Source organism: Calidris pugnax, unplaced genomic scaffold, assembly GCF_001431845.1.
Source record: "Calidris pugnax isolate Ruff unplaced genomic scaffold, ASM143184v1 scaffold54, whole genome shotgun sequence".
NCBI lineage: Eukaryota > Metazoa > Chordata > Aves > Charadriiformes > Scolopacidae > Calidris > Calidris pugnax.
The window spans coordinates 4,308,170-4,334,676 of record NW_015090864.1 but is presented as its reverse complement, the minus strand read 5'-3'; the positions used below and the strand labels follow the sequence as shown (position 1 = coordinate 4,334,676).

The following is a 26,507-nucleotide window of genomic DNA, read 5'->3' as shown; positions in this document are numbered from 1 at the left end:
CTGATTATAGACTTTACTAAAATATAAGTTCCATTTACTGCCACAGAGACCTTTACGGTTGGACACCCAGCCAGAATGGCACCATTACAAGAGAAGAAAAAAAAAACACCCAAAAGCCACTAAAAGGCATTTAAATGCTCCAGAATTTCTAGGTAATTTCTCTTATAGCAGCATCCACAAGGAGGTACAGAGGGGGTTCATTCTGTTTGAATGTCTGGCCCTAAGCGAAACAGCCCAAACTCAGGCAACAAAGCTGTCACCGCTCTGACTTGTGACAAATCCTCCCCACAGCCTCTGCACACACCAGCTTAGGAAGTGTCTGCTTACCTTTGCTTTCGTGAAAAATTTGTGCCTTAGGAGTTCTGCTGCTGTCGGTCTGTCAATAAAAAACAGATGTAGAAAAGACAATTATAAGTGCTCCCTTTCAACACAACGGTCTTCCAGGTTGTTGCAGCTTGTTGTGACACGGCACCTCCTAACGGCATCGGCTTCTCCTGCACAACACCCCTAAAAATCAGTCAATGTATTCCAAATAAATGTTACACCAGCAGTCTCTTAAACACTCAGTGCATTCTGCTCAAAACCTATTCTGTTCCAAAAGTTGAGAATAACTTCGGGCGGGGGGAGAGAAGTTGCTCCCATTTTGATGCTGAACTTGAGTCTCTCAGAACCAGTTTGATGGGATCACAGAAACAAAATGCTTAAAAACTGCTCTCTCTACTCTGTGCTTGTGAGACCCCACCTGGAGCACTGTGTCCAGCTCTGGAGTCCTCAACATAGAAAGGACATGGACCTATTGGAACGTGTCCAGCCAAGGGCCATGAAGATGATCAGAGGGATGGAGCACCTCCCTATGAAGACACACAGAGAGCTGGGGTGGTTCAGCCCAGAGAAGAGAAGGCTCCAGGGAGACCTCATAGGAGCCTTCCAATATCTGCAGGGAGCCTACAGGAGAGCTGGAGAGGGACTCTTTGTGAGGAAGTATAGAGACAGGACAAGGGGTAACAGTTTTAAATTGGAAGAGGGGAGATTTAGATTAGATACCAGAAAGAAATTCTTTCCTGTGAGGGTGGTGAGACACTGGAACAGGTTGCCCAGAGAAGCTGTGGATGCCCCATCCCTGGAGGTGCTCAAGGCCAGGCTGGATGGGGTTTTGAGCAACCTTGTTTTGTGGAGGTGTCCCTGTCCATGGCAGGGGGGTTGGAACTTGATGATCTTTAAGGTCCCTTCCAACTGTAACCATTCTGTGATTCTATGATTCTAAAATTGAAAGGAAGGATCAGCAACTACAGCAGGAGTGCAGTACTCGCCACATGGCTCTAACCATTCTATGATTCTATAATTCTAAAATTGAAAGGAAGGATCAGCACCTACGGCAGGAGTACAGTATTCGCCACGTGCAAGTAACAGTTATTTCAGAGCTACTTGATTATTTGTGTGCAATTAATTCTGCTAAACACAGGCAAGACAATCAACCTTTGTCTAACAGCAAAGGAACAAATACAAACTATTTTTCCGTTTATGTTGGACTTTAGGATAACTACTGGAAAGTAAAAGACACCCCTTTGTCCAGTTCAGAAGGAGCTTTCTGAAGACTCTGGCCTACACAAGAAAGTGCCAGGTCCTACAGCATTTCCCACACTACAAGCTCTGCTTAAATAGTGACAGAGCTTAATTAGTGACTCGCAAAGGCCGTCCAGCACGTGGTTTATTTCACCTCAGACTACTCTAACAAAAATCATCCACCTTACAGGAAGGGAGCCCCCAAAATAATTAAAAAGCAATTGCACTAATTTCACCTCTCTGAGAACCCACACAACATATTTAAGCGTATCTGATTCTGCAAGTTGCTCATTATGGGCTGGCCTCCTGCTCCCATCATTGGGACGATGACAGTTCACCTCTCTGAGAACCCACACAACACGTTTAAGCGTATCTGATTCTGCAAGGTGCTCATTATGGGCTGGCCTCCTGCTCCCATCGTTGGGACGATGACAGTGGCTGTCAGTGGTCTCGAGAAGAGAGAAAAGGCAGGCCATGATTCAAAGTGATTATTTTTAATTCTGATCAGCACACGTTCTAACCTGCAGGGATAGGATATGCTTTAGAAAGGAGAAAAAAAAAAAACATCATGCTGGGGGAAAAAAAAAACCCTACTATCAGCATTTATCAAGCACTCCACTGGATTCATTAAGCATTTCAAGTGTAAAGCTCGTTAGAAGAGAGAGATCCCATCTCACAATGCATGAGAAGCCTTTGTTCCTGAAGGGAACTGAAAAATGTCTTCATTATTATTCTTTTATGAAGGGATTTTTCCTTTTTCAGAATTAGTTTTCTTACTGAGGAAAAAAAAGAAAACTAAGAGATATAAAACTGGTGTGTGGGAAATGCTTGTTTCTTTAGCTTTGCATTTTAAGGAAAATTATTTTCAGTGTAGGATGAACACTCCTTTAAACAGCTTCATTGCAACTGGGAAATGCTACGACTGTCCTCCACAGAAATCCATCTGAGCTCTCCTGTGGGACAGGCTGGGGGTTTTTAAACAGTGCCATGGGGAGCTGGACCCTTGTGTAGCTGTGAACGATGCCGTAACGTAGCGATAAAACACCATCCTGGGAACCACAACATATGCACCACCCCCTTGGTGGTATTTCCAACATCACCGAGTAGTCAAACTGCTGTTAACAAGGAAGACAAAGCGTCATCAGGTCACTGAAGCAATCTGTATTGATGAAAACACATTGGTAAAATCTGCCGGTGTTTTTCCCGATCTTCCTCCCCCAAACCAAATATTACTTCTAATTAAGCAAGTCAGGACTACACTGAAAGCCTTCTTTGCACTGGCAAATTTTGAAAAGTTTATTTGTGAAGCTTCACAAGCAAACACATATTGCTCAACGTGTAATTCCTGATTTATAAACACAGAGCAGTTTTGCCTGGGAACAAAACATGAACTGCAGTCACCTGCTGGAGGTGGGAAGGGGGAGAATGGGCACGATACACACAGTGGACTGGGATGAACTCTCATTAACCCAAATGGGAGCCGTGTGCCCTGGGCCAGGCACAACGCCAGACTTTTATCCTTAAAAATAAGAACAGCCAAGAGAGTTTGGTGCCACACAGCAAGATTGCTGTGTTTATTATGACAAAGGCTGGAAGGGCAGAGAGTGAACCTGCTTTTTTTTGGGGGGGGAAAAAAAAAGAGGAATAAAATGAGTTTTGTAGTTCTGTTGGTTTGTTTTTCCCATTTATTTTGGTGTTATTTGTTCTTACCTTTTCTCGGGGTCTTTTTGTAGGCACGATGAAATCATCTTCCTAAATGACTTCCCATACTTCTTCAGCATCTCCTTATCTTGCACACCAGTTTCCAAAGACGGAGGATCATTTTGTAGCGTCAGCATTAAAACCTGAAAGAATTATGTCTATTGGCAATGAGATTTTTCTTGGCCTTTGCTAGAGACAGATCTCAGGAACACCATATTTTAGACAAGTATTTTCATCAAGCATCTGAGTCAAGGACTGTTTCATTCCAACGGCTCTCTGAAGGTAGCCTGAGCTCAGAATGAAGTTTCTTACAATTGAGACTGTCTCCTCACATTCAACAGACAGCAAACACTCCCCTACCTTCTCCTCAAAGCAATTATGGGGTCTCTCCTCTTCCCTCTGCTTCCTACATTCACTAACTTCATAGATACAATTATTTTCAAAAACCTTTACACCTCTGCAAATTCTGACTGTCAGCTGAGAGGCTCAAGACTCAAACAACTGGATCTAGAGCTACCTCCTTGGGAAGCCAGACTAATTTATACCCAACAATTTATGCTACCCTTCTCCATCACATCTCCCAGCCCACAGCACAGTCCGTGGGCCAAACACAAGGCTGGGATGTGCTTTCAGGCCTGTTTGGTGTGATTAAAGGTGCAAGCCTAGCAAAAATTCTACCAGCCTTCCTAGTTTAGGATAAGCAGTTGTGCAAGGCATTTGAATCAATTTGATTTTAGTTCTCCCTGCAGGTATTTCTTAGCTAGAAATCAAACTAATGTAAAAGCAGAAGGGCAACATAAAAAAAATACAAGGGTTCATTTCCATGTACCAATGCAACAGCAGGTGAAGACATTTCTTTCACAAGCACCCATAAAGCCAAACTGATTATTCCGTCTACATCACTTAGATATTCTGAAGGAAAGGAAGAAAATTACTCATTTCCATTTTCACTTGTCACCTACATACAGATGAATATCTATTTTTAGAAAAGGAAGCAGCACATAGCACATTTAAATAGCTTTCAACAGCTATATTGCTTAGGGCAGCAAGAGCCCATCAATGTCATTGAAATTATACAGTCCATGACAGAATTCCCTGCTTTTTTCCCCTCCCCTCGGAGGGTCACTTAATGTACGGGTCACTTTGCTGCATAACAAAATTAATCTGCAGTGAAATACAATTACATTCAATAAATAAAACAGAGAATTCCTCTTGCAGGTTGCACAACTGGAACCCACAGCTACTAGAATTGGAGACTGAGAATTCTATCTCCCTTATGATAACACAAGACGCTAAATGGGCAATCTTTGCATCCAGAGCTGCAACCCCCGCACTCCAAACTCAATAAACACAAGTACAGCTTGCAGAAGGTACTGCAAAACACTACCAGTAATCACAGCACAGAAGGAAGGATCGATGAAAACAGCAGCAGCTGCATCAGCAACACATTTCCCTGAACTCCTTGCTGCTCTGCCACTCATATGGCAGAATCACTCATGTGACATGTGCTTTAATGGCACTTCTGAACCACTCAGCTACTCAACAGTCTCTGCAAAGAGACAACACAAATCTTAAAATGGATTCTGTTCCACAAGAGTTAAACCAGTGCAAAGTCTTGGCACGTAAAGTGATACATGGATATATCTGCTCTAATGAGGTAGGAGATACTGGATTCCTGAATTCTATTGTAACTGCGGGGTGGGAGAGGATGCGCCCAGGTCCTAAAGAGGTGACACCCAACCTGTATAGCAGTCCAGCAGTTAAAAGACTCAGGAAAGGAAAACTTGCCCCATGGTATGCCTGAAATTGAGAGACTTGGGGCCCACAGGGCTCATATCCCAGGTAACTGGTCTAACCATAAGCTATGATGTTCCTGAAAGGGCTCTGCACCCCCTCCTGTGTGATCCGAGGGAACACACATCCCAGGAGTAGAAGTAAAGTGGCCTTTCAAGAGAGTTGGACAAAGGGGCTCAACATTTCATGACTGAGACAAGGCCCCAGCAGATCTCACAACGGGGCTACTCAAAGCTCAGTAGAAGGACAGGATGCTACAGACCTCAACTGATGGAGTCACCTCTGCTAACTTTAAGAGTGTCATGTTGGAAGTAGCTCCTGGTTCAAGAGTCAGAAAATAGGGAAAGTTAGTCCAACTGTAAGGCTATCTAAAGTTCAAGATATTTTAAAAAGATTTTTGAAGTGTCGGTGTTTAAACAAGAACATTTCCTCCACCTCAGCTTCAATAAAATACTAACGCTGCCGATACTGCACCATTTCAAACTGATGCGGTACTTTCCACTGGTTCGGTGATTGACAGGACTGTGTTGGCATTAAACAAAAGAAGACATTCTTTGGATAACTGGTAATAGGATTTCTGAGAGGTATCAAGAAGGATTATCAGTGCAGGAGAAGGAATGGCTCACCATCCCACTGTCACTGGATGCCAGATAACATGTTCCGAATCATTATTTATAGCTCTAAAACATCTGCTGCCCCCAGAGGCTCCAGGATTAAAACACACGGCACTTTGCTCAAGAACTGTGACCCTGGTGAGACTCAGGATCTAAATAAGAACTGTGCAGTTTCAGACAATGCTGATTAAGTGGTGTATTTTTAAAAGGTGACTTCAGATAAATTTAAGAACATCGTGATCCACAAGTGCAAGTTGAGAGGACAAACTCTTCAACAAAGCGTGCTGGCCAAACTCTTGGAAACACCCACAGAACACACTGGTCTTTTATCTTCCACAAGTATCTGGAAACCTGCTCACCTTCATCGGCGGGTATTTATGGTAAGGAGCTGCCCCCGTAGCCAGTTCGATAGCAGTGATCCCAAAACTCCAGATGTCTGCCTTGAAATCGTATCCTCTGACCTGGAAGATATTAGAGGGTGTTAGCATGTGCCTCCAGCTATCCTGCACTACAATCCCTTTCTTGAGCCCACCACACACCCCTTCGCCCTTTCCTTCCTTCCCTCTTGCAAAGACCAGCACTACAGTGTTAAAGGAATTGAAAGAAAACTGTACCTTTGCAGAGGTGTTTTAGAAGTCACAATCTGATAAAAAAATGGTTATGGACTGTGCAACTAGGACTGCTCTGCCACAAACCTCTCCATGTGTAGAGCACAAAGGGGCACTGGGTTAACCCCGGCTCCAACTTCTACACAAAGACACAGAGAGTCATTAAGCAGTATAATGAATCTCTCATAGTTAATAGATGGACTGTTACCCCCTCGGGACATATGCTTCACTAGACTTTTAGTCAACTGCTTAATTAATCTGACTGCAAACAGGCTCGATCCTGGAACTTCAGTACACACCAGCTCAGTAAAAAGCCCCTCGTTCCTGTTTGCGGACTAGTATTTCCCTCCACTAATTAACAGTAGCTTCTGCACTTGACATTAAACACAGGCTCGTTCAGGAAAATTTATAGCATTTACTTCCCCTCACGCACAGGAAAAAATATTTCGTATGCCAAAGCGGTTACTTCCTCATTATCATTAGGTAATATTTTGGCACTTGCTTTCTCCGCTGCAGGGAAGAGACACTGTGTACTAACTTCAGGAGCAGCTACAGAAATCAAAGTGTTTTGGCTGTGGAGAGTGGTTTGTATTTCTTCTTGCTAGACTATGGGAAAGCGAATATTGAATCAGTGCAAAGCTAATCGGGGTGTTGTGTTCAGCAAACCTAACGAGCTTCAGAAAGATATTCATTATGATGAAGCGAAAGAATGTTCCTCAAACTACCTTTAAGACTATCTTGAATTTTGGCAAACGAAAAACTCTCTTGCACTATTTTTCATGTAAAACTATATACAGTTGAACGGAAATTTATTGTAGCAACAGGAGTTTATATTTTGCATAATCTTTTTCAACCATGCAGGCATCATTTTAATGAGCCTTAAAGGCCTGAAAAGTTTCTTGGATTTCCTCAGTTGATGGATGCCATGATTACGAACAGATTTCAAGTCATTTAAATAAACAAGCAGAGATATCTAGTATAATTTAAAAGAACACAGCGCAGGAAGAAATATGCTGTAAGGGTTGGGGTTTTTTTTCCCCTCACACTATTTTTAGGTTCTGAGAATAACTTTGGGACATTTTTGTAGCTTTATCTTTCAGTTAGTCTTGCAGCACACCTCAAAACTGCAACTCCCCATTCCCCACTGGGATTTTAACTGTTTAGTATTTTGGGTTTTTTAATTATATCATATAATCCTGCTTGCAAATGAAAGCTATGAAGTCCAATACCATCTACAGCAGTTCATCTTGACATCTGTCCAATACATATTAGTCATCACCCTGCAGTTATAGTTTATATCAACAACATTTATTTTTCTCATTAACTATTTATTTCTTTGCCATAAATCTGTCAAGTCAACATACATTAAAACACAATGCCAGGCTATCATGTATTAACGTGCTAAAGGAACTTAATGATGCTGAAGTAAAGCAGATGGAACTGGGTTGATAATATCTAAATATCGAAGGCTAACCTACAGCAACCCCTTCATCCTTGTTCCCCGGGTTGGATACAGAGGCTCAGAGTGACACCTGCTGGAAGGCAGCAAGATGATAGAAACGGGTGTTGAGGGATTTCACAGCAGCTTCTTGGTCATCTACTATTTGCAACTAGACGTGCACAGACTTTGAGAAAGTACAGGACTCCCCAGATAACCTGCCTCCTTCACAAACACATCTGTTGTATCAAGAATCCCCCTCCATTTGTCACTAAAACCTTAATTTCTCCTTTTTTTAGCACCCTCAAGATCTTTTTCCACCTCTGTTGTCCTGCAGATTGCAGCCATCCTAACCTCAATGAGCCTGGAGCAGCACCGTTAGGTCCTGGCCAGCCTGCTGTGCCCCAGGACTGGACACTAAGGACAGAAAAACAAGGGACAGCTCTGACCTGGTACTGGAAACACTGAATACTCTATTTTTATTTATTTTTAAATCAACATAACAAAAAAATCCAGAAGTATATGACAGTGAAGCAGTTCAGAAGGAAGTTCTTGGACTCCCAGGAAGCTGCAGGAGTGTGCTAAGGCACCAGCCCCTCAGTGCCACCATGGGGAGACACTGAAAAGGCCAAATATCGAAAAAGCTTTCCATCTATAGTATATTTAAGATACTCCAGAATTCTCAATCCCTCAACCATGGGGAGACACTGAAAAGGCCAAATATAAAAAAATTTTTTACATCTATAGTATATTTAAGATACTCCAAAATTATCTCAATCCCTCCAGAAGTTTTAGATATTGGGAAAAATGCATTAAAAGTTCTACCACTGTTTTAGCTGCATTTCATTTTGGATTATATATATATATGGGGTAGTGGGGATGGGGGTGTGTTTCACACAAGTTTCTCCTAAGCTTCAAAATAATTTATTATGAACAACAAGGAGAAAATTAACAAGGTGGGTTTACTTTATTAAAACAATTTTTTTCCCCAAATATTTTTCTTTAAAAGATTTTTGCAAGGAAAAAAATGGAAAAATGGAAAGACATTTATAAGCAGTTGTATTTCTGCTTGGCACACCTGTCAGAAATCAAACCCCGAGGCCAGTCCTCTGTCAAACTGGTTTTAAGGGGATGAGAGAGAATTTTCAGAATGCTTCTGGCACTGAGCATCAGTGCAGGAGACAGCTACTGCAAATGCCCTGTCAGGACAGGGGCATAATTTTGTTCATGGATCTTGCTCAGAAATGGGCAGCGATATTTTACTTTAAACAAAGTTTCTGGGTGGCCTTCATCAGAAGTCACACAGACAAAGCTTCTATAGTTTAGTCTAGAAGTAGTGGAGGACGAAAAGTCACATATCTCCACCTAAGGGGAAGAAGTATGACATCTTTTAGCCAGCCAAAAGGGCAGAGGAGGAAGGGGGAGAGGCAAGCATTCCTCAGCATTTACAGTCTGGGTACTCCCCAAGCCAAGAGAAACTAAAAACCCGAATTAAGTCAACTGCATGTTATTTTACTGTCATAACTCCCCACTTTGACATGTTGCACTTAGCTACCCCAAATTCTCATAGTTGCAAAAGTACAAGAGCGTGTTATTGAGCTGTTTATGTGCATATTTACCATGTGTGAAACTATTTATATTCTACCTCACATTTATGCAAGAGGGAGGGGCAGGTTAATCTTCTTTATGCAACAGCTGAGCTGTCTCACCCTCACCTTAGGTAGGAGCCTGAAGAGAAGCAACAGGGCAAAAATCTACTGAACACTTAAGATTCCCCAATAAAAGCCTGGCTAAAACAGGCAAATGGAAGAAAATCCTGCAGTTTTAAGAAAGCTTTACAGGATACCAAATTATCATCATCGTTTGATACAGCCCTTGCCATCAACAGGGAATTCCAGGTGCAGATCAGCTAAAAGGACACGAGGAAAAACAATTCACCTGCTCCATAACTTCTGGTGCCATCCAGCAAGGTGTGCCCACAAAAGTTTTCCTGACTTTATTTCTCGTGATGTCACCACCAGTGGCCAGAAAGGCGCTGACGCCAAAGTCTGAAAAGAAAAAACAAAAGAAACCAGATTTTATTAAGAACAATTCCTGAGCAAACTGAAGGGCTGTCCCCTCTTTCCCCTCGTATTCCCGGCCATCTATTAAGTACCAGACCATACAGTTACGCATGAGGAGTTTCCTAATAAAGGAAGAATGATCAACAGTTAGGTAAGAGTGCTGGGACACGAATGGTCTGTCGGCCACCACTCAATTACTGGGGACAGCAGAGCTTTCAGCGCTGGGCGGCAGAGAGGAAAATTCCACTTTCCATCACGGCCCACTGGTCACATTAGAACATGCCCACGCTCCCCCGGCAGACACGCCACTGTACAAACCTGCCTCTGACAGCCAGTGCTTTATTTACATTTTGTATACATACATCACAAGCCACAACTTAATACTTGCAGCAATGAAGCCGCTTTACGTACATAAGAAGTTACTAGACTTTAAAGCATTTAACTGCCCCCTGACTGCATCCTGCAGAGTGGAGGTATCAGCAGCCCCTTCATTCTGGGTGTTTTATTACCAGAATATGCTTTGCTCAGTAATCTTCCACCGTGGAGATGCTCAGTGCTTTAACAGGACCTTGGAGCGGTTCCCGATGACACAGCAGCGGCAGGGAATGCAGCGGCACGTGCTGCTCCCCAGCCCAACCATCCCTGGGGAAGCCTCACAGACAGGTACCCCAGTGCTACCCCCACCTCAAACATCTCCTCACCACAAGAAGAAGTGCCAGAGCGTGTCCAGAGGAGAGCCACCAAGCTGGTGAGGGGTCTAGAGAACAAGTCATACGAGGAGAGGCTGAGGGAAGTGGGCATGTTTAGTTTGGAGAAGAGGGAAGACCTCATTGCCCTCTAGAACTACCTGAAAGGAGGTTGTAGAGAGGTGGGGGTTGTTCTCTTCTCCCAAGGGAATAAGAACAGGATCAGAGGAAATGGTCTGAAGTCACAGGAGGAGAGGTTTAGATTAGATATTAGGAAGAATTACTTGACTGAGAGGGTGGTCAGGCACTGGAACAGCCTGCCCAGGGAGGTGGTGGAGTCTCCATCCCTGGAGGGATTTAAGAAACATGTAGATGTGGCACTTCAGGGCATGCTCTAGTGCCTGAGATAAGGGATTTTTTCGTGTGTGTATGTTTGGACTCAGTGATCTCAGAGGTCCTTCCCAACCTTGATGGTTCTGTGATCTTCCACAAGCTGAAGGATGCTCAAGGGTGCCTCATGCGCTCCCTGGGAATTGTATTATTTAAAGTAAATCTTTCTTTTACAAGAAAACTATGCTTTCAAAGACAACACTGGCATTTTATGCAGTTATGAATGACATGGAAAACAGGGTCTGGAAGCCACAGCAGTACAGATAGGAATGGGATACAGTATGTTTGTTCAGAGAAGAGTGTTACAAAAGATTTGGCAACCAAGTCATTCAAGAGAGGACAGCAGACTTTTCTTGGAGAAAATAAAAATAAAAAAAATCAGGTGACAGGGAAACTGTAAACACAAATCTGTGCAAGTATTTCTTCCCATTTGGCTCCAAACTATGCTGCTTATGTAGTGTAGAATTATAGACCTGCAATGGGTCATTCTCCATAACTCAATTTTATCCACACATCCCCTTTTAAACACAGTACAAGCAATCAAAAGGTTGAATGCCATTTTTGAGATTGATGTCAGGCTTGGAAGCTAAATCTCTGAAATTCAAGGGCTATTTCATATAAAAACAGAATGTTATTGACCACAACTGGTCTGAAAATACTTGAAACTCAGCCAACATAGTTAACTGTAAATGCAAAAGTCTTACTCAGAGTAGCCACAGAGTTACTCCACAGCTTAGAGATGTTATCCTAATCGAGGAATCAACCACAACAAACAGTTGATTTACAATTGGGAAGCGATGGCATCCATGTGAGGACAGTCCCAAGCTTCCCTCTGCATCACGCCAGCAGCACAATGAGCCCCTTCCCACCAGACATTTTCAATATTTGAGAAACCCCACTGAAATCATCACTCAGCAGAGTAAGACGCTGAAAGCCTCAAGCCCACTTAGGTTAGAGGCTTCCAAGGAGAGGAACTTGGTGCTCACTAAAATACTAGATGTGGATAACTGAAAGTTTACATTAAAGAAAGTTGCACAGAAATCACAGGGCTAAAAGAAGCACCAGCAAATGCCTATCATGAGGGTTCAGCTTCTTCCAGATACACTGTCCTGTTCTCTTCCCTGATGCCAGAGGCATCTTGTCTCCCTGTTAACCTTCAAGTTTTAGCACATCTAGATGGATCGCTCTCCCTGTCAACACTGCAATCTGCACTTTTCCTGGAAAACCACTTTTTGTAACAGTGCTTTTGTTTTGGGATCTTCCATGTACGTACTCACCACCCTTGCTTTTCTCAGAAAACTAAATGAGCTTCCTAAAAAGTTCAGAGTAAAATTATTTGCACTTTGCTGCTCATTACGGGAAGTCTCACAAGACCTATTGTTCTAAACACAAGAGCAATTAGAAGTTCTTTTAAATAAGATAATACTAATAGGAACTTGTCCAAGTGCCATCAGCATATTATTGTGATGTGCTGTATTTGAACTTGTGTATATTATCTTACCTCAAGTTTCCATGCAGTCATTTTGAGGGTAAAGGAAATGCCATTCAAAGCAAAAGCATTCCAGCAGGAAAAACACAAGTCCTTTGCGTAGCACACACACAGCATTCACCACATTTCACAGCAAACGTGGGTTTACAAATTCCAGTTGGAAATTGTGCCCCTGCAGCTGCCATCTGAGGTCAGCAGAAAGCTTAAATGGAATTAAATTGTATTATGTTACATGGCTGATTTATTCAATGTTTTCCCAATCAATTTCCCTCATTCCCAGTGGGCTAAAACAGGCACAAACACCCCACGCTGCTCTTCTGAAACTGTCTTCTCAAATGTCACCTTACTAACTTTACCCAAGTCCCATCTATTAAGATAAGAATGTGCCTGCTCTCAAGAAGTATCTGTAAAGAGATAAAAAAAAAAAAATCCCACAAGTTTGGGTTCAATTCTTACTTCTAAGCAGCTGGTACGATCCACGGCTCATTTTCTCTGTCACTGTTAATCACCCTCAGGAAGACTGAAACGAACTAGGTTACTGCGAATTAATTTCACTCTAGAAAGTGGGGAAAAGTCACAAAACTTAAGAGGTAGGATAGCTCAGAAGCGTTTACATTTGTACTCTTCTTCGGCAGCTTGTGCTTTATTTTGGCTCATGACAGCGATAACCGGAAAGGGCTGCATCACCCGAGACTGGGAGGAATTGGGAATGTTTGGACCTGGCTTGCAATACCAGTAACCACCACTGCTGGGAATCCAACGACTGTCAGATATTCTAAATGAGCCCAAAAATTGCAGACTTCCAGCAATCTGCTAGCAAATAATAGTCTCCAGGATGTCTGGATGCAAGTGGTAGGATTTTTTTTTTTTTGGTAATAATTTTTCTGAAGCAAAGATTTATCTGCTGGACTTGGTTCAGTGATATAAACCAAACACATCTTTAAAAAAAAAATCTCCAGACTCTCATATCACAGCAAAACCAACCCAGAATGGAAATCATAATTTTGCTGATGTAGCCTCTGCAAAAAATACAGCCAATGCGGACTTCTTCAGTAGAAACATCACGTGTTGCAAACCACATACCCTAAAAAACACTTTCCAAAAGCGTGGTGTTAGGAAACAATTCTTGCTATTAAGGTATCCAAGTCGTCAAACTTGAAAACTATTCTGGCCACTCAGGAAATGTGAAAGCTGAAAGGAAAATCTCCTTTTTCTATTCTGCATTGCAGAAACAAACACCCAGTCTAAACAACTCACCAAGGTAAGAACTCTGTGGCAGGACCTCTTCACAATGGACACCACAGCTGCTGCGTGCATCAGGAAGATACATTTCTACAGTATCAGATTGTTTTATCCAAATCTAAAAGTCAGATGTTAAAAATCATCTCTCCTTGGCCATCTCATGTTGTAACATTACCTAAATCCTAGAAAGCCTGAGTACCTGCTGCTGTAGGCAGGTACCACAAGGGAAAGATGCCATCATCAGAAGGGCAGGACCAAAGCCCACTGACAGCAGAAAAGGTCCTGATGAGTTTGGATCAGATCCTACAGCAGTTCCCAACTTCAGTGGGGGCAGAACAACAGAATAAACTTATCTTGACTTCAAACCAATCTCAAACTTGTGTAGCCAAGGTATTATCCCTCCTCAATCAAAACTAGAAGTATTTTAGAAGACTGTGCCAAATGTTCTTTTCACTGGTCACCCTCCTTCTTGTTCAGTTGTTCACCATCAGAAAAAATGAAGAAAATGAAGACTGGTGAAGAACAAGAATGTGCACATGCCACAAGTTTAGCCTTTTTGCAATAACGTCAAGGCACATAAAAGATGGATGAAATCCCTTTGCTGAGTAAATGTAAAGATTGTAACTGATCCCCAACAGCATGTTAATAAAGATACACTAATCCCACACCAAGTAACTTGAGGATGACAAAGCCCAGGCCGGGTGAAGCCACCTCCCTTTGAGAAGTTCACAAGTGGTTTCAACAAGCAAATAGCGCAACATCTCTTCAGGAAACGCAGATATTACAAGCAACACAAAGAATAAGTTACTTCACATCCTGCTGCTGCAGGAGAGGCACCAAAACTCTCCATCAACCACAAAGAAAAACACTTTTGCCTGTTTTTCTAAAGAGACAAGAGGCTCAGAGGTGTCCATGATACAACACCGGCTGCTCACGCCAGCCCTGCAGCTGGCACTCCTCTCCCCGAGTGAGATTCAAACCTTGTCCCTAGTTAAAGCAATTTAATCTCCCAAAATTAGAGTTTCCTAAGGGAAAGTGGGGGAATGACACTGCCCGCATCACAGCCCGATGTTTATGCGGAGCGCTATTTTAGTATAGTGAATTAAGAGCAGTCAGGAACAGAGCGAACCGGTGACAAGCTGGCAGGGATTTGTGGAAAGTTACACAAATTCAGTTACACAAGTTTTGCCCGGCCTTAACTATCCCCATTTTATAAATAGATAAAGCGAGAGGCAGGGGGGAGTTAGGCAATTTGCCCAGTATCAATTAGCAAGTCCTGAACGACTTCATGAAGATCTCCAATCTACTTTAACCGCTTGGCAACGCAGCCTGGACAGGACAGGGCAGCCGCTCCAGGAGCCTCTGGAAATGTACATTAATAATCCCAAATGGTTTCAAATCCTGAAGATAAACTGTCATTGTCCCTACAACAGAATAAATCCACAATGTGGAGGGACACGTGCAGACCCTTGCTTCTTCACATTCAACCATGGAGGGGTGGGTGACAGCATTATTTAATATCCCAGTGGATAAAAACAGGGAAGAAAAAAAAAAATATTTAGCCTGCACCCAGTAGGATGTTAATATTGTGCCAGGGTTGGAGCGTGGCTCGTATCAAGCAAATCTCATGCACCCTGGGAGAGTTCTCCTCAACGTCTCCCATCCTTTTCCAGTCTATCAAGGCTCTCACTTCATTCCGGAGTAATTTATAGGGCCTGCACAGTTAAACACACTGAAGAATATTAAGCCTTGCTTATTGTGAGAAGAAATCTCTTGGTTTATGCAGCAATATTGGTTCTGATGCAGTTTGTGTTGACAAAGAGTGTTTTTACCCGTGGAGCTTTTAGACTCCAGGGAGCCAATAAATGCCAGGGCTAAGAGGTTTTATGCTCTGATTTGAAAAATAAATAAATAAAAATACAATAATTGCCATGGAGAGGCTGGAACACAAAAGAGCACAGCTATCTCAATTTACATTGTAAGCACCGTCAGCGCAGCCCAGAACAATAGTATCGGGGAAAGAGTCCTGCTCTCTCCAAAAGACAGATTAATTCAATCTGCAGGAAAACACTTCAAACTGAGAAAGCGATACTCTCGGAATTGTAGCAGGCTCCAAAAACCTCAATGCCAAGCCACAAGCCCAACCAGTGCCCTTGGGGAGGAAAAAAACAAAAAGGAAAGAAAGAGATGTTAAGATGTAAGCAAACGTTGCCAGTTTAAATCTCACTGGTCAGCTGGATCTGATAAAGGCAATTTTATGCCTTGGTTCAGTAGATGCACATTTTGAAAGCAAAAAGAGCTACACAATTAAAAATAGATAAAATAGATAAGAGTCATGGGTAAAAATCCCAAGTCTTTGGATTTGTGGAGGAGCCTGTGCAGGCCACCAGAGGAATTTTTGGAATTCCTACTTGCAGCAAATGCCCCCAAGCTCCAAGATTTCACCTGCGCCCACCGCAGCTCGCAGGGCTCCCACCAGCAGCTCTCACCTCCGAGTCACAAACACAACCTGAGACACATCAGACACACCTTCAACAAGTTATTTTTTCTCTTGTTAATTCCTTAAAAGAATTGCACAGCCCAAATTAACAAAGGAGTTTTAGTTTTCACTGGTTAGCAAAAAGAGCTACACAATTAAAAGTAGATAAAATAGATAAGAGTCATGGGTAAAAATCCCAAGTCTTTGGATTTGTGGAGGAGCCTGTGCAGGCCACCAGAGGAATTTTTGGAATTCCTACTTGCAGCAAATGCCCCCAAGCTCCAAGATTTCACCTGCGCCCACCGAAGCTCGCAGGGCTCCCACCAGCAGCTCTCACCTCCGAGTCACAAACACAACCTGAGACACATCAGACACACCTTCAACATGTTGGGTTTTTTCCTGTTAATTCCTTAAAAGAATTGCACAGCCCAAATTAACAAAAGAGTTTTAGTTTTCACTGGTTAGAACTGTATCATCCTGCAGCGAAATTACTACCATAAATTACATACAGCAAAAGTTTTCCAAGTATGAAATACAAAATACATGAAATTAAACTCACTGACGTGGTGTGGAGGGTACCATCCAGCAGTGGGATTATCTCTGCTACAGGGAGAAGCATTTTTATAAGCATTCCTAAAAGCAGCTGTGGGCTTTTTCCCCAAAGGATTTCCAGTTTGAGATTTACATTCCTTACATTTACGTTTATGATTTGCATTTTTTCTGACACAAGAAACACGAATTGTATCAAGCCACAGGAAAAAGGAACATGAGGCTGCAAATGCCAAACACTAAAATAAGACCTCCTTAACCACTCACAAGCAGCTTGGATAGAGGGATGGCAAAAGAGAAAGGCGTCATTATGAAAGAATTAGTGTCATTCTTTCCTGCTACACTATTTGCATTTTTTATGTACACCAAACCAGCTCCTTCAAGGGAGGGGCCTCGTTCACTCTAACCCTCAGGCTTCATTCCACAGCTGATCAATTTTATTATTTTTTTTCTCCTCCTGGTGTAACTTTCCAGCGAAACTTAAACATGTTTGCTCCATGGGAACACAGAGATGTCACCGAGCTGATAATTGAAGCACTCAACTATCAACAGAATTATTCATAATATTCATTAACATGATTGTCGAAGGCAAGCGCTTTGATCTTGTTGAAACAAAACTCGCATTATTGGGATTGGTTTGCTTCCAGCATATTTTTTTCCTCCTCAAAAAATTCACAAGGAATTTCGCTATTTCATCCTGGGTCAGGAGGAAAGGAAGCTTAAGTGTCAGAAATTCCCACAGAAACAAAAATCTGATGTTATGACCAGGTCAGGCTCTTCTCTAGTATCCAGTCATTCATTTATTTTTATTTCTTTCAAGTCATCATTTGCCTTCGGAGAAACGAAAGTGCTTCCTGCTGCTGAGCTGAACTTGCTGACCTTGGTTGAGCTTAGTTGTTCCCCGACTCTCGTGGAAGGTTCCAGCCTTGGTCCTTTCACGTGTTCAAAGAAAGAATTTGTAAAGAGGGAACTTTGCACATCTCGCAACGCCGCTTTCGCGGGATACGCGGAGAGAGGGATTTCATCATTGAAATGTTGCATGTATAAACCACCAGTAGACAGTTCAGGCCAGGGGAACGTGTACAAATCACAAAATAAATCCTCTGAAATCCGTACAAATAAGAGACCTTAAAACTACTTATCAACTAAACATTATTCTGCAGAAAAAAAATAAATACATGAACAGATACCTATTAGTGATGAGCCTTAATAAAAAAAAACAACAAAAGCCAAATCCTGGCACCTTTGTGGAAGAGAAAAACAAGCAGCTTTCTGCTAGGCTGGCAGAAACACTTGGAATATAAGTGCATTGCTCTAATGTAACAGCTATTTGCAGCCTCTCCCGGAACATAATCTAAATCTCCGTGCAATTACAACTCCAGAGTGCTACATCTTGGCCCCATTACGGAAAAAAACTGTAGGATTTCACTGCGTAAAGTTTGCTCTTTTGAGCATTTCAGAAGCCACTCCCTGCCTTTCATCAGCTGCCACAGGGGATGAATTATTTACACCTTGCTAGAAAGATAACAGCAGGCATGAAGAGCACTGGGAGACTTAGAAGGGAAAACAAAAAGCAACTTCAGGTTTTAAACACGAGTCCTGTATTTTAGGTGTAAGAGGGCTTATTGCCTTCTGAAGGGGGAGAAGAGCTACCTATAAAAAAAACCTGTGCATTGCTATGAGTTCTGCCTCCAAATCCAGGTGTAGATACACCAAAGGAGTCTGCAGCCCTCAGCACTACATGACACAACGGGCACATCTGCCTCCCACACAGCTGGAAAGCCCTGTCCCTTACACCCCTGGCTTGACCCTCTGCTGTGCCTCCACCAGCAGGACAGGGCACTGAAGACCTTATGAACAGATTATGGTTCTTTCCCATTAAATATGGGACTGAAAAAGTTCAACATGTACAAGGATGTTTGCTAAGGTGGCAAGACTAGGTGCCAGCTCTGCTCTTCAGCTAGAGGTGGCACAAGGACTGGAAAGGCACCACAAGATCCACAGGAAGAGAACACTTCTGAGGGAAAGGGGAGTTGGAGAGGAATCAGACTCAGGATAGGAAAATGGCACACAGGGAAGAAAAGGACAAACAAGTCTCACAGGTTCTAAACATACTCTCCAAAACACGTCGTACTTAACAGTCTACAATAATAATATTAATTCTTCTTAATTTCTGGAAAGAAAAGTGAAGGCTGTAGGAACATGTATGAAATAAAAGACCAGAAGAGTACTAGTGAGGGGGGGAAAAAAAAAAAAAGAAAAAACAAACCCAAAACCCACCCAACATCCTTTTCCACAGACGTATGGTCCATCCACGCCAAGGACTGTTTCCAACATACCTGTGTTGATGCAGCTTGTGACAGCAGTGACTACAACAGACATCTCTGGGCACACCTGTATCAGCTAAAACAACTTCTTTCTTCTGTGCTCCCAGACTTCCCTACGCTGACCCTAAGCTTGAACAACCGCTCCCAAGACTTCCAGTTCAGCCCAGTTTGGGCTGGGTTGGGGCAATCAGTTAAACATACGCTCTGCCACCCGGTTCAACCGAAGCAGACTAGGGAGCATCCACGTGAGCAGTGTGACCAGCAGACCTTTGGTTAAGGCAACGTTGCAAGTGACTTTTATCATCAGACACGCTGATTTCCTTCTGATTAATCTACCCACTGTTCAGCACAATCTGTTTGAAAACCACTTTACACACTGATGATAAATCCGTGAGGTCTGTGCAGTCCACCTCCAAGCCTATGAACTTGCTGTTTTAAAAACCTGTCTAGTTCAAGCCAAGAATTTTATCTAAACTATTGATTCCAAGGACTTAACAGTCAAAGGATTTACTCACGCTGATTGTCATTATTCCAAAGAACACTATTTTAAGATAACCGTTTACATCGTTATTACATAAAGATGTAATAAACACCCTGGGTTGTCGGGTTTTGGTTTGGTTTTTTTTGTTGTTTGGTTTGTGGTTTGTTTATTGTTGGGTTTTTTGGTGGTGTTGGTTTTGTTTTGTCTGTTTGTTTGAAGAACTGTGGCGTCTCTAGAAGCCAACTTTTTTAATGTAGGTTTCTTCTGGATCATTGAATCATCTCTTTGGATACACAGTTACACCTAAAAATTATCCAAACTGATCAGGAAAGTTACCTGCAATTTGCACTGAGCCATCTTCTCCAAGAAGAATATTTCCTGCTTTCACATCCCTGCAGAAAGATAAAGCAACAATAAGTGGAAGTCATTAAACCTTTCCTTCAACCAACAGAAATACATTAAAAGGTTATTATTTCTTGCATTTTATTTCTTACATTAGCACCTCCTACTTCTAATCACACAGGAACAGGAGGGACTTAATCCCAAATGTAACTTCAGTAGACACACATTAAGTGGTATACATACAATTTAGAGCTAATAGCATTTTCAAGTATTGCGTACAGAAAAAAAAAAAAGATTTTCAAAGTTTATCTGGAGGTACCCTCAAAAATACAAGGACAGTGATTTGTCCCAGGTTCTTAAAAAAGCAAACAGAATCTAGCACAGGTCTGATACTCATGTACCCTTTTAGGGTGCAAGACTCCAAGAGACAGTGAGTTGATCCAGTCTCGCTGCCACTGGATGCATCTTGTTCTTCCCCAGCCCCAATTCTCACTGCTCTCCAGCCGTGGAGGAGTCCACCTGCTTCCTCAGGAACTGTGGCGTCTCTAGAAGCCAACTTTTTTAATGTAGGTTTCTTGTTGATCATTGAATCATCTCTTTGGATACACAGTTACACCTAAAAATTATCTAAACTGATCAGGAAAGTTACCTGCAATTTGCACTGAGCCATCTTCTCCAAGAAGAATATTTCCTGCTTTCACATCCCTGCAGAAAGATAAAGCAACAATAAGTGGAAGTCATTAAACCTTTCCTTCAACCAACAGAAATACATTAAAAGGTTATTATTTCTCGTATTTTATTTCTTACATTAGCACCTCCTACTTCTAATCACACAGGAACAGGAGGGACTTAATCCCAAATGTAACTTCAGTAGACACACATTAAGTGGTATACATACAATTTAGAGCTAATAGCATTTTCAAGTATTGCGTACAGAAAAAAAAAAAAGATTTTCAAAGTTTATCTGGAGGTACCCTCAAAAATACAAGGACAGTGATTTGTCCCAGGTTCTTAAAAAAGCAAACAGAATCTAGCACAGGACTGATACTCGTGTATCCTTTTGTGGTGCAAGACTCCAAGAGACAGCGAGTTGATCCAGTCTCGCTGCCACTGGATGCATCTTGTTCTTCCCCAGCCCCAATTCTCACTGCTCTCCAGCCGTGGAGGAGTCCACCTGCTTCCTCAGGAACTTAGTTCACCCCATACAGTGGTGAAAATCCACAGGAGAAAAAGTTTGTTTGCTCGTGGCTTAACAAATGAACCACATATTACCAATGGTCAGATGCACAGAGCTGGTACAAGAGAGATGGTGAGAATGGGAAAGTGGGGCCACTCAACTGTCCTGCGAAGTCTCAGCTTCAGTGAAAAAAGTCTCCCTGATTTTTTTTCGACCAAAGTCAACAAACACACAAGAACATCCAGCATGTGCTATGGAAGTTATTGTACTATCCTCTTTCTACTCGAAAAAAAAGCTCTGTTTGTTAACAGCAGCACTTCTCCATCTTCGAGTGGAATGCTATTTTCACTCCAAATACATGTCAAAGGAAGGGACCTTACAGATCATCAAGTTCCAACCCCCCTGCCATGGGCAAGGACACCTCCCACCAGACCAGGTTGCTCAAAGCCCCATCCAGCCTGACCTTGAACACCTCCAGGGATGGGGCAGCCACAGCTTCTCTGGGCAACCTGCTCCAGCACCTCACCACCCTGACAGGAAAGAATTTCTTCCTATTATCTAATCTAAATCTCCCCTCATGTTCACTCATGTCCACCAGTGTGGCTGCTAAGCTTGGCTAGGAAACCACGCAGACACTGTCTCAAGAAAGGCTGCAAGCAAAGCAACAGCCTGGGGAAGGGATGCCAGGAATTCACAACACACCTCATCTTAATGGCAACCACCTGCATGGAAGAGAAAAGAGACAAAAAGGAAAAGCAAAAAACCCAAACAAGCACATTCTCCCTCCACTGCCTTCTGTAAATATTCCAAATCCTTTCACACATTAAAAAAAAAAGTCAAAAGCTATTTTTTCTATCCTCCCTCGTGCATCATGAGAGCAGAACTGGCACGATGGCCTGGCCAAAGAGCCCTGGTTGGGCCCTGGAAATCTCCTCCTTCCTGGCTTTGCTCTTCTGAAGAAAAGCCTGGGGTGCTGCCAGTTCCAAGCCAGGATAATTTTAAACACATCCTCTCCAGCATTAGTATTTGTCAGATTCTTCCCAATACCCAGTCTGGGACTTTGGCATGGCTTTCCCCCAGCATACAGCAGAATAAAAGTGAACAAAGACTGTCCATAGACAGTCCCACCAAAGACTACTTTAACAGCAAACTGCAGCTGACAGCAGCCTTTAGCCTTCAAACAAGTATTTCAAGTCCTGCCAAACGTACACTTCTTGCTACCAGCGACCATCTTGGAGCCTAACGCTTCTTTGAGGCACAAATATAAGAGCAAGTACAGGAAAATACGAATTTGCTTTAATCACACAAGCACATGGGGTTGGAAGGGACCTCTGGAGATCACCTAGTCCAACCCCCTGCCAAAGCAGGTCCACCCGGAGCAGGTTGCACAGGAACGTGTCCAGGCAGGGTTTGGAATGTCTCCAGAGAAGGAGACTCCACCACCTCTCTGGGCAGCCTGTTCCAGGGCTCTGCCACCCTCAAAGTTAAGAAGTTCCTCCTCACGTTTAGATGGAGCTTCTTATGTTCAAGTTTGGGGCCGTTACCTCTTGTCCTGTCACTGAGTCCCCGAAGCAGACCACATTCAGCAATGAAGGAAGTGCTGGGGAAGTTTTTAAGCAGATCTAGGGATGAAGCCTCAGACATCGTGTGCTTCAGAGTCAAAACCAAACCTCAGGAAGGTTTCATTGATGTAACACCAACGGCCAGAAAGCAGCACCTGTTCAATACCACCAGACCATCCTACCATAACAGAGCAAGCTGGACAGGCTTGGAGCACAAAAAGTAGTGAAACAAGCACTTGGATTGAATCCCATGGGAAAAAAGAGCCAAAGGGCTCCAGTCCCTTAACCTCCTCCAATACAGAGGCTTGTTTTCTTTTTATCTTCAGCTTGGATTAATTAAAATTTACATATTTTCTCGTTAGAAACAAAAGTCAATAAATATGGTGCTCCAGGCTGGTTCAAGAAATTAAACCAAGTCGTTGCTACAATAAGATATCCAGGAGGCCAACAAGGGCCACTGCCAAATACCCGAGTTGGGCTGCAGAATTAAATCACCGCTTGATGTGGCATTTCCTCCCGGTGACCAACCCTCTGAGAAGGCCATTACTCACCCCAGCGTGGTATACTCCACCCCAGAGGAGCAGAACCGAGGAGCAGCAAGCTCTTTGGGGACACCCACTCCGTTTCAGAGCCACTGTACCATAGATACAACCTCCAGCTTTGCCGTTCCTCACCCCAGTGTATTGTCATCTCATCATCCACTGGGTGGACACCAGACAGCAATAACACTGGGTGAACACAGATCCCTTTCTTTAGCCTATACTGGTGTCACCGGCAACATCTTCAATTTAGGTCCTCCTTTAAAACCATCTTTAAGATTAATTGATTGCATTAAAGCAATGAGGCAGGGGAGAGAGGAACGGTGCCTTCCTGTTTATTCTCGCCAGGAGATGCTTATAAACTCACAAGCTGAATGGCAAGAAGGTTGTTACTCCAGGATATGGTTATTGCCAAGTATAACAATTTAAAGGTACTTCCTATTAATGTGGTAATGACCATATCCTGGCCTGATACGCTTGGAATAAATGGTGTGCCTCTGGCATAATTACTATACTGGAAACAGGAAGCAGCTTTAGGCTGTAGCGTAAACAGTAATTATATCACATTTTAAATGAAGTTACAGAAGGCTGGAGTAAACTCTTTCTTGCCAGCAGCTTAACAAATGCTACTGTAGATCTGGACATACCCGCTCCGTAGCTGTCACCTTCCTCTCTCCTAAAGCCTCCAAGAGCCCTTCCGCAAAACAACAATTATGTTTTTATTTACCTCGTACTTCACAACCAGAGTGGGAAGAGGGGTTTGGACCAGCTCCAGCACAAAGCTGGATTCTCCACATCAGCCCTGAAAGGTTTCGTAGCAAGGCAGATCCTCATCTGCATTCCAAACTGGTTCAGATCCCCAGTGCCACCAAACACTAACGTACCAGTTACATCATGTTAATGCCTCCAGGCTAGGGCTGGGTCGTAGGCATTGGATGCCATATAACCAAAACTGATCCCAAATCCAACTAGCATCCAGCTACAGGAGAGTTGGGAGCACGGGAAGGCAATAGGATTGATGCTCCCCAGTTAAGTGCAGTGTTCCCACATCCCCCACAATAAGTTTTTCAACTGGGGATGGGGATGCAGGAACTGGATCTTAATAACTTGTTCCCACTATAAAAAGCCTTAAAATCCAGCCAAATGATCAGATCTGCCCTCACCCATTGCCATCAACCCTTGGCACCGCCATACAGTGCTTGTCGCTGCAGTGACAACACGAGAGGAAAAAGCAGGACTTGCTGGTCCATAATGGGGAAGTGTTATCAAAAATCCAGCTGCAACTCCACAATCCTGGCATAAGCCATAAAACTTGGTATTACAGACTTAAAAGAACGGTGTTTGTAAGAAAAGCAATGAAGCATGTTAAGTTATTGCTTTTTAAACAAGCCTCTTAATATTGTTTGGAAATCAAAAAGGGTTCACTTGGCTTGTGTTCAGAAACCTACATTGGCAGGACAATTTAAAGCCACCGTGACTGTGATACAAGTGACCTGAGCAGAGTAGCATCCCAGGACTTCTACAGCCTAGGACTGAAGAAAACTGTCATAATAAGGGAGAAATGGAGATAAGCCTCATTTATTATGCCTTTGCTTCCAACCTGCTCGCATGGGCCTTTAGGATGCAATGCTGGCTGTCAGCAGAGCTGTGAGTCATCTGCCCATTAAATACAATTTATATCAACTGTAACAATAAATTTCCATGGACTGAACTCTATAGTGCATAACTTGGCATGAGGAAGGAGTGGTTGGTCCTGCCACGTTTCATTAAAAGGAAAAAAAAAGGGTGCAAGACTCAAGAATTACTATTTTCTGTTAATGGTAATGAATAACTGAAAATATTTTTACTGAATGCAACCAGTTGCTGGAGTTGACATTGTTCTGAGTAATTTGCAAAATTACTTCCAGGACAATATCTCAATTTACAGTTAAATATGAAGCAATTTGTGACACACACCAAATGAGCTTTACTCTCTATGCTCTCCCTTCAATGGCACGCTGTTACCTATGTCACCTCTCCCCTTTGCCTTACAAGCCAAGATATAAAAAACGGGTGATACACAAGAGCTTTACCATTTGAGACAGAGCTGCAAAATGGAAACTAGGCTTGGAGCAAGCAGAGTAGTATTTTTACACCCTCAAATGTCATCACGTTCAAGTGCAACGTAGGAGAAGGCATCAAGACAACTATCAGAAGTGCTGTACATTAGCATTCTCTCTATTTCTGCCCAGAAAAGCCCTTTATACTAACATTTTCATGCCAGAGGGTTGAGCTTTTAAGTCCCAAATGCAATTACTCAGTACAGTGCTGTACTTAACTCTGCAGAGCTGGACTCGGGAACATCTCCCAAAGCTTGAAGGTCTTCCAACAGCAGAGAGCTGGCACAGCAGCTTCCACGCTCCTCTCTCCAGCCTCCCTGCTGAGCCAGGCATAAGCAGGGGGAAGAGATGGCCAAATCCACAGCTTGCTCCATCCTTGCTCATCCACAGCCCTCTCAGCAGGCCCTTGTGGCCACTGGCAGGCGGCACCAGCGGCAGCAGCCAGGCTGCTATGAATTCCAGCAGGGGACGGGCCCAGCCACACGCTTTATTGCTCGGGATCAGGGAAGCACAGCGACTGCTTCCACCCTCTTCTCTGGGTCTCTCTGTCGGCTGCTGGGCCGTGGTGAAAGATCAGGGCCCCGTGTAAGAGCTAAAGGCCAGCAGCAGAAGGCAACTCATGATTTACTCCGAGTCTCATAAAGTGTAGAGGCATTTTTAAAGCCCCAACTTCACGGGGGCTAGGGTAGGCAGGAATATTTAAAAGCTTTTTAAGTGTCATTTTAAAATCTGGAGAATGTTAGGTGAATCATCCAGTGCTATCAGGAATTAAAAGATATTCTTTTTGGTTCTTTTGAGCAAGGCTTTGGAAGGCAGAAGTGACCGACTGTGGCTTTGCAGAGGGGTGTGTAGACAAAGCCTACTGGAAAGGATCGTCAGCTTCCAACAAGACGAGCAATAAGAGTACATTGAGTACTTGTTTTCTCCGTGCCCTACCCTTAATATCCAGGCAGATCACACTCAGAGCAGCGAAGAGACCTCTTGGGAGAGGTAACTGCATCCAGTCTCCTGGCACAGGCAAGCAGAAAACCCAGTAAGGGCTACATGAGAAATGAATCTCCCATTTTAGCTAAAACATAAAACGCCTTTCAGAAGACCCATGACGCTCTTATTATGTACAATTCCTCCTGATTTTTTGCCCTTCTAAGCTGCAGGAGTGGACTGTTGCTTTAAGTAGACGATTTGGGGCCCAAGAAACCATAACTCAGGAATTTGATTCATTTTAGGTTAAGCCCCTATGTCAGCTCAGACAAGGGAGCGCTCACCAAAGAAAGCCGCGGGAGATCCTCCTGAAATTCACTCTGTCATCTTAGTTATCTGAACAGCTCCAGGGGCTGGTGAGATGCTGAGGCAGTGAAAAAAAT

The 26,507-nt window shown here is 43.1% G+C and overlaps 1 protein-coding gene across 2 annotated transcripts in view; it reads right to left on the bottom strand.

Moving 5' to 3' along the window:
* Positions 1 to 26,507, bottom strand: part of OXSR1 (oxidative stress responsive 1) — a 99,478-nt gene that overhangs the window by 16,555 nt on the left and 56,416 nt on the right. Inside the window, exons 5-9 of one of the 2 annotated variants that reach the window (XM_014945094.1) lie at positions 20,416 to 20,471; positions 9,657 to 9,766; positions 6,032 to 6,133; positions 3,274 to 3,407; positions 328 to 376 (exon numbers count right to left, since the gene is read on the bottom strand). In XM_014945094.1, coding sequence (XP_014800580.1) covers positions 328 to 376; positions 3,274 to 3,407; positions 6,032 to 6,133; positions 9,657 to 9,766; positions 20,416 to 20,471 — 451 coding nt within the window. Of the gene's footprint in view, positions 1 to 327; positions 377 to 3,273; positions 3,408 to 6,031; positions 6,134 to 9,656; positions 9,767 to 19,760; positions 19,817 to 20,415; positions 20,472 to 26,507 lie in introns of both variants that reach the window. The other variant, XM_014945095.1, reaches the window with a different exon arrangement.